Consider the following 8,781-nt stretch of genomic DNA (forward strand, 5'->3'; position numbering starts at 1 on the left):
GCGACTGGCACAGGACAGAGCAGGGTTTAGGGTTGTTGTACATAGGGTCACTATGAGTTGCAAGCGACTCGACGGCACATAACAACAACAACAGTAAAATTGGTACACAAAATATATTTACAACAAACAAAACAAACAAGCAAACCCCAAAAATTAGGATATGATAAGGCAGCTCTATATACAAACTAGTCACAAGATTTTGTTTCTTCTTTTTGAAGTTTATGGTCATGATTTCATGGAAAATGCTGGTCAACTGACTCAACAAAATATTTGGTATGTTTTTCTCTTTATTAATTCCTTTTACGAGTGGTAAGTGTCTTAAAAGACTGCACACGGCTATACAAGGCAAAATTATTGGTCTCTATTTATCTGAAGCACCAGAATAAGGCAAGTTAGAAGGAGGAGGAGCAAAAAGCATGTGTGAATAATTGTTCCATTGAAAAATCTCTTCCTTTGCCATGAGACCAGAGGGGCTGGACTGTACGTGTTTACAACCACTGAACCAAGATTTTTATTTTGATCCAAAAAATTGAATTGATTTTGATGAAAAAAATGTACGGAGGTCAATTAGCTAGACATAGCTAGCTTATAGAAATACTAGAGCAAATTATGAAGAAGTAGTATAATCAATAATATGAAAAATATAAAATGATCAAAACAACTGACAGGTGAGCAATTATGAAAGAAATGCAAATAAACAATAAACATGAAAAGATAATATTAATCAATGCTAAACTAAACTAAAATAGTCCCCCAAAGCACTGATTTTTCTTTAATAATTACTCGCCTGTCTTAGAAATGGTGTAGGAAGTCATGATATCTTAAATACTACTGGTATTTATGTATAACTGTATCACAAATACAGGATTAAAACACTGAATGCAAAAATTAAAAATCAACAACAAAAACAACCAATTCAGGCCTCTCCCCATATTTCCATTCAAGGAGGGAGGTCCATACCTTTGAGACTGTAACTTTGTAATAAATCAATCTTTACTATTTTACCCTCAAAAAACCTACAAAAACAACAAACACACACACAAAAAATCCACCCACCTGGTGGTATGACAGAAAAAACTGGATAAATTATGTATACTGTATTGAAACAGACGAGGGAAAGAACAGATTAGAAGTGATATATGATTGAGTATTATGGTTAGCACAGGAATCCAGAATTAAGGTTACATAGAGAAGTTTACTCGGGGTGGCGGGGGAGGGACGTGGGAATTGTATACTAATGAAGGAATTTTTTATTTTTTTTTATTTTTCTCTTCGGAGGGGGAAGCGAACTGGTGGGGAGGGGTGGACAGGGAGAAAAGTGCGGAAATGAATGAATGGAAATCCAAAACCTCTGTAAATGTCTATTAAAATTAATAATAATAAACAAAAAAAACCACCCATCAGTTTGCAGTCAACATTAAGAGCAACAATATATAGACTGGAGCAATCAAGACCAAAGGACAAAACTCTAAAACCATTCTGAATTCACTTCTTTATCATTTCTAGGCAACCAACCTGAGCCACTTTAATGGAATTCTGGGTGGAGCCTCCAGCATGATATTCAACATTGAATTTTTTAACAAGCTCCTCAAACCTAAAGGAAGACACAAGGGGGGAAAAATTAGCACATTAGAAACTGTCAGGTGACAATGGATACATGTCTACATTAGAAGTGTGTGAGATCAATTATTAGCGGAATTTCAAAATTACATATATGTTTAATTAAGTTCATTAAAATATAGGCTATTTTCCTGAACATATGAAAATGTATATCCTGTCCATTAGCCATTAAACTAAAATTAAAACCCATTTCCTTCAAGTCAATTCTAATTCGTAACTAAGGTTTCCAGGGCTGTTTTTGTCCATCTTTATATAACAGGCTTGTCCCATGAAGAAGAGCTGATTGAATCAATCACTCAGCATTTAGTTAGCATGTACCAAGGCACCAGCACATCTTATTAAACTAAACTGAAGGTAAAAATGAAAATTTATAAATTATTGTTATTATTTATAAGCAAGGCTTATTTTTCTCTATTACTTCTAGAATCACTACAATGTATTTTCTGTTTAAAATAATTTTAGATATCATGAAGACAAAAGTTTCAAAATACAAAGAAGGGACATACTCTGTGTGTGTGTGTGTGTGTGTGTGTGTATAAACAAGCTGGTTACTACTCTCTTAATGACATGGTATCTTTGTCAAATAAAGGTGAGAAAATACAATGAACCTTCATTAATTTGAAAAACTGATGAAAAGCCATTAACTGTTCTCAGAAGAAAATAAAAAGATTACCTACCCAAAGGGAAAAGCTACTTGCAAATTATATATATAATTGTTGTTGTTGTTATGTGCCGTCGAGTTGCTTGCGTCTCATAGCGACCCTATGGACAACAGCCCTAAACGCTGCTCTGTCCTGTGCCAATCACACCGTCTCCGACAAACCCATCCCGATTACCCCAACCACTGAATCAATCCACCTCATAGGGGGCCTTCCCCTTCTGTGCTGTCCCTCCACCCTACCAAGCATGATGTCCCTCTCCAAGGACCTGTCCCTCCTTGCAACATGTGCAAAGTATGTCAAACGGAGCCTTAGAATCCTTGCCTCCAAGAAGCAGCCTGATTTGACACTAATAGATCTTATTAAAAATTCATTACTGTTGACGTAGAAACAACTCAAAGTGACTGTAAACTACATTGGAGAAAATGGCCCATCTTCCTTGCATATCCCTGGTGAAGAGGCACCAAGATTCCTTGAGTCAGCATTATACCTCTCTGTGGACCCTAAAGAACTCATGTTGTGGTGGTAGTTGTTATATGACTTTGGCTCCATTGAGTCAGTACTCAGCCTTAGCTAACCCTCCAATGGGTTTCAGAGGTTGAAAGACACATGGGAGGAAATTACCCATCCTTCTCCTACAGAACAGCTAGTAGATCCAAGGCATATTCTTTTAGGTTTGCAGCACAGTTCTTTACCACTAAAGCCAACAGAACTCTCTAAACAAAAAATGGTCAAAAGTTTTTAACAGACATTTCTCCAAGAAAGATAGGTAAACTGGCAATAAGCAAATGAAAAGATATCTGTCTGGGAAATTTTACATCAAAGTAATATAAGGTAACACTTCACACCCAGTCAAAAGGTTTTAATAAAAAAAATGTAGATAATACATCACAACAAGATAAACAATGCAACTGAAAAATGGGCACAAGATTTTAACAGACATTTCTCCAAGAAAGATAGGTAAACTGGCAATAAGTAACATAAGGTAACACTTGTAACACTTCACACCCAGTCAAAAGGTTTTAATAAAAAAAAATGTAGATAATACATCACAACAAGATAAACAATGCAACTGAAAAATGGGCACAAGATTTTAACAGACATTTCTCCAAGAAAGATAGGTAAACTGGCAATAAGTAACATAAGGTAACACTTGTAACACTTCACACCCAGTCAAAAGGTTTTAATTAAAAAAATGTAGATAATACATCACAACAATATAAACAATGCAACTGAAAAATGGGCACAAGATATGAACAGACACTTCACCAAAGAAGACATTCAGATGGCCAACAAACACATGAAGAAATGTTCAAAATCCCTAGCTCTAAGAAAGATACAAATCAAAACAACTATGAGATATCATCTCACCCCAGTAAGAATAGCAAAACTTAACAGAACAGCAAGCAACAAATGCTGGCGAGGTTGTGGAGAGACTGGAACCCTTATTCACTGTTGGTGGGAGTGTAAAATAGTGCAAACACTAAGGAAGGCTATATGGCACTTGCTCAAAAAGTTGGAAATAGAAATACCATTTGACTCAGCAATTGTGCTACTGGGGATAAACCCTAAAGAAACCAGAATTGCCACTCAAGCAGATAGATGCTCTCCCATGTTTACTGCAGCTTTGTTCACAATAGCAAGGAGCTGGAAACAACCTAAGTGCCCATCAACAAATGAATGGATAGAGAAAATATGATATATTCACACAAGGAAATACTACACTGCATTGGAAAACAAGGAACTCATGCAATATTATTCAAAATTGGTGACCCTGGAGGACATTATGCTGCGTGAAATATCTCAGTCACAAAAGGTCAAATATTGCATAGTGCCACTGCTGTAAAACAGGACTGACATCAGGGTCAGGGGGGAGACTGAGAAAGATGGGATAAATAATGTATACTACATTGAAACAGATGAGGGAGAAAACTGTTTAAGAGGAATATGTGATTAGGTATTATTGTCATGACAGGAGTCCAGAATGAAGGCTGCATAGTGGAATAGACTTGGGGGGAGGGGGGGAGGGATTGTATAACAATGAAATAATTTTTCTTTTACTTTTCAAAGAGAAAAGCAAATTGGTGGGAGGGAGGGATAGGCAGGGAGAAAATGCAATAATAAATGAATGGAAATCCTCAGTCTCGGTAAACTTTCATTAAAATTAATAACAAAAATAGCAATTTCTCAAAAGTTAATAAGTATAATTTGTCTCAGAACTCCATTCTGAGGTACACACATCAGAGGAAGGAAAACATGTCCACATTGAAACCTGTGGATTAATATTTTGTTGTTGTTGTTGTGTTGTTAGGTGCTGACCAGTCGAGTATGATTCATAGTCACTGTATGAAGAGTGGATCCATACTCCATCCTATACTGTGCCACCTTCACACTTCTTGACAGAACGACCCCACTGCGGGAGTCAGCATGTCTACAGGGTTTTCAAAGGCCTGTTACTTAAAAAGTAGATGTCTAATCCTGCTTCCTAGTCTGTCTTAATCTGGGAGCTCTACTAAAACCTGTCCACCATGGGTAATCCTTAGGACATGCCATTGGCACAGCTTTTAGTATCACAGCAATGAACAAGTTATCTCACTACAGCAAACTGACAGACAAATGTACCAATTAGTACAATGCTCTTCCCAAATACAAAAAAACTGTCAATTTAGTTTGTACCTCTAATAGCAACTTAGTCTTTTACACTAGCAGTAGGATTCTGAAAGGTGTAAACTGATTGGTAGTTTTTATTCAATTAACAACCAGTTATGGGATGGAAGCCTCTTCTTTAAACCAATCTGGACCAGGTGGGAGGGCCTTTGTAATTATAAATCAGTTGACTCTTGCCCAATAGCTGCCTGTCTAAAGCAATAGGATTCTAGAAGGAGGAAACAATCAGTTGTGAGCTGGAAGCTTCTGGTTTATTATTTTAATCAGTTGAATATTTAGAGCAGCAATGCACTTAGGAATGGATAAACAGAATATGGTCTATCCATACAATGGTATATTATTTATTCATAGAAAGGAATAAGCTAATGACAAATGTTGTAGTAATTATGAGCATGGAAAATATTATTTAGGAAAAAACTGTGTCAAAGGCCATATATTCTTTCCATTATGAAAAATATCCAGAAAAGGGAGAAATTTAGAGATCAGATATATTTATTTAGAGTGTCAGAATTTATTTCTTAAATATGCATGTGGCATCTTTCTTTGCTTTGCAATGCTGTTATCTTTTTGTTCATTTTTATATACACAACATGTTTTGTGACATTTCAGTTAAGACTTGAAACAGGAAGTGAACATATGCTTCATCATCCATCTTGAAGTGTAAGGTCCTGTAATTCTTACACTTTTGAATTGATTCTCAGAGTAACACTAATAAACAAGCATTCATTTCTTTTTATAGAAAGCTTTCTTCATTGTCTAGAACAAGGAGAAATATATACTGATTTCTGTAGTTTTGTATTAACAATTTTGAGAATAGGATTCCAATATTGATACACCAATTTACTTCTTTAGAACTTTTTTTTTCATTTTTTTTAGTAATAATTTTAATGAACATTTACAGAGATTTTGGATCTCCATTCATTCATTGCTGCACTTCTCTCCCCGTCCAGCCCTCTGCGCCTCCGCCCCAGTTTGCTCCTCTCTTTGAAAAGCAAAAGAAACACTCCCTCCCTGGTACACAATCCCCCCAAACCCTTCCCACCACCCCAAGCACATTCCACTATGCAAACTTAGTTGTGGATTCTTGTGATAACCATAATACTCTTATCATACATCACTTTTAAATTATTCTCTCCCTCATCTGTTTCAGGGCAGTATTCAAGTACTGTATTCCTCAATCCTCTGTTAAAGTAGGAGATTCAACTAAATCTTTTTTCAATCACATAATTATGTTTATTCTATTGCTTTCTTGTTTGTTTGTTTTTTTAAATTTATTATTTTGTGTATGTGTACCGTCAAATTGGATCTGACTGGTACAGAAGGAGAGTCCCCTCCTTCTCGAACAAAGCATCTAGTGGATGCAAAACACGTACCTCTGGGATTGCAGTGTAGCTTCTTGCCACTAGGCCACCAGAGCTCCCTTAATGTTTTCTTTACAATTGTTACTAGACCCTCTTAGCCCTGTCCAATAGAAATTTTGTGTGTGTATGATACAAATGTTTTGTATCTATGTCATTCAATAAGGTAGCCACAGTTGGTTAAGTGCTAAGGAGTTGCTCTACCAACTCAAAGGCATGCAGTTCTAATCTACCAGATGCTCCATGAAAGAAAGATGGGTATTCTCCTCCTGTATGTTTAATTACCTCTGAAAATCCAACAGAGAGGCAGCTATGAGTTGGTTTCTACTTGATGGCACATAACAAGAGCCATGTGTAAATATTGAACTTTGCAAATAATATAACATGCTGAATTTTTTTATTTATTTTATTTTATTATTTTTGTGTGCGTGTACCGTCAAATCAGATCTGACTGGTACAGGAGGAGATTGTCCCTCCTTCCCCAGCAGAGCAACCGGTGGATTCGAACCGTTCACCTCTGGGATTGTAGTTGCAGCTCCTTGCCATTAGGCCACCAGAGCTCCCCTAACATGCTGAATTTTAAATTTCATTTAAATATGAATGTTGTTGTTGTTATGTGCCATAGAGTCGCTTGCGACTCATAGCGATCCTATGTACAAGAGCTCTAAATGCTGTATCCTGTGCAACCTAGCCATCTCAAATGCACTTATTCCCACCGCTCCAGTCACAGAATTGATCAATCTTATCAAAGGTCTTCCTCTCCTTCACCGCCCCTCCACTCTGCCAAACATGATGTCCCTCTCCAAGGACCAGTCCCTCCTTGTAACATGCCCAAAATATGTCAAGATGAAGCTTCAGAATCCTTGACTCCAAAGAGCCTTCTAACCTCACCCCTTCCAGGACAAACCTGTTTGTTCTCCTAGCAGTCCATGGTATATTCAACACTTGTCTCCAGCACCACAGCTAAAAGGCATCAATCCTCTTTCTATCAACCCTATTCACTGTCCAACTCTCTGATGCATAGCACATAATTGCAAAGACTATAGCCCGGATCAGGCACACCTTAGTCTCCAGCCTGACATCGTTGCTCTTCAGTACTCTTGAGAGGTCCCTCACAGCCAACTTTCCCAATGCAAATCGTCTCCTGATTTCCTGGCTGCTGTTACCAAGAGTGTTGACTGTGGAGCCAAGTAAATGAAAACTGTTAACTATCTCAATCTCTTCGCATGCAGGGTTGTGTCATCTGCATAACGCAGGTTGTTGATGATTCTTCCACCAATCCTGTTGCCACATTCCTCTTCGTATAGCCCAGCGTCTCAGATGATCTGTTCTGCATACAGATTGAAAAGGTATGGAGATAGAATACATCCCTGACAAACCCCCTTCTTGATTTTGAACCATGTAGTGTCTCCTTGCTCTGTTCTGATGACTGCCTCTTGGTCCAAGTATAAGTTTCGTATTAGCACAATCAAATGTTCTAGGATTCCCATTCTTCTCAGAGTCAGCCACAGCTTGTTGTGATCCACACAGTCAAAAGCCTTTGCATAGTCAATGAAGCACAGATAGACATTCTTCTGGTATTCTTTGCTTTCTGCTAAGATCCATCTGACATTAGCAATAGCTATACACAGGGATGGCACAAGATTGAGTTTTGTTCTGTTGTGCATGCAACTGTTGTGAGACAAAACTTTGACAGCATCTAATTAAATGTACCTACCTCATTGGATCAGTATTATTCTAGATCAGTTTAGTGCAAAAAGAAATGTTAAACTGGATACAAAAACAGAACAGAATAATGTATATTATGCTATGGAAGGAAAGGAGTTTAAAAATGGAATTCAATGAAAACCAACTTTAAAGTTCATTTTTCCATAATAAAAAACATTAAATACCTATACTAATTATTAATTCAACAATAAGAAAATAATACTTTCCTATTTTTAATGTGCATGAAAAAACAAATGATAAAGCATACCCCAAAAAAGAAAAAGACATTGCACTAGTTTAAAAAAAAAAAAAAAAAGAGGGAGGGAGGGAGGGAGGGAGGGAGGGAACAAAAGTATGCATAATCATAATAAAGTATGTTGTTATTGTTATGTGCTGTTGAGTCAAATCCAACCAACAGATGACTCTTCAGTGGGTTTTCAGAAACAGTAAATTGCACAGAAGACTATCCATCCTTCTCTTGTGGAGAACCTAGTGGATTCAAACCACATGTATGCAACCAGAGCTCACATTAATAAAGTACAGGCAGCGTGAAAAAAATTAATGATCCATTAGACTAATTACTTGTAAAATGTATCTGTATACAGAAAAATGTTTAATAACAAAGGGTTGTATTTTTTCCCTCTCGGTAAGTATGACTTAGTACTATAGAGATATTTACCTAATTCTTTTAAAAAGCTGTTTTGTATAATTTTCTGTTTTGAGACTCTATCTAGAAATAAAATAAAGAACATTTACTTGTATAAAGGAAA

At 36.8% G+C, this 8,781-nt stretch overlaps 1 protein-coding gene across 3 annotated transcripts in view; it reads right to left on the reverse strand.

The window, feature by feature from the left end:
- Window positions 1–8,781, reverse strand: part of ADK (adenosine kinase) — a 696,790-nt gene that overhangs the window by 463,433 nt on the left and 224,576 nt on the right. For all 3 annotated transcript variants that reach the window (XM_006887511.1, XM_006887509.1, XM_006887510.1), the window contains exon 4: window positions 1,516–1,594. In XM_006887511.1, the coding sequence (XP_006887573.1) occupies window positions 1,516–1,594 (79 nt within the window). The remainder of the gene's footprint in view (window positions 1–1,515; window positions 1,595–8,781) is intronic.

The sequence above is a fragment of the Elephantulus edwardii genome, unplaced genomic scaffold, assembly GCF_000299155.1.
Source record: "Elephantulus edwardii isolate Elephantulus edwardi_28Jun2011 unplaced genomic scaffold, EleEdw1.0 scaffold00058, whole genome shotgun sequence".
Classification (NCBI taxonomy): Eukaryota; Metazoa; Chordata; class Mammalia; order Macroscelidea; family Macroscelididae; genus Elephantulus; species Elephantulus edwardii.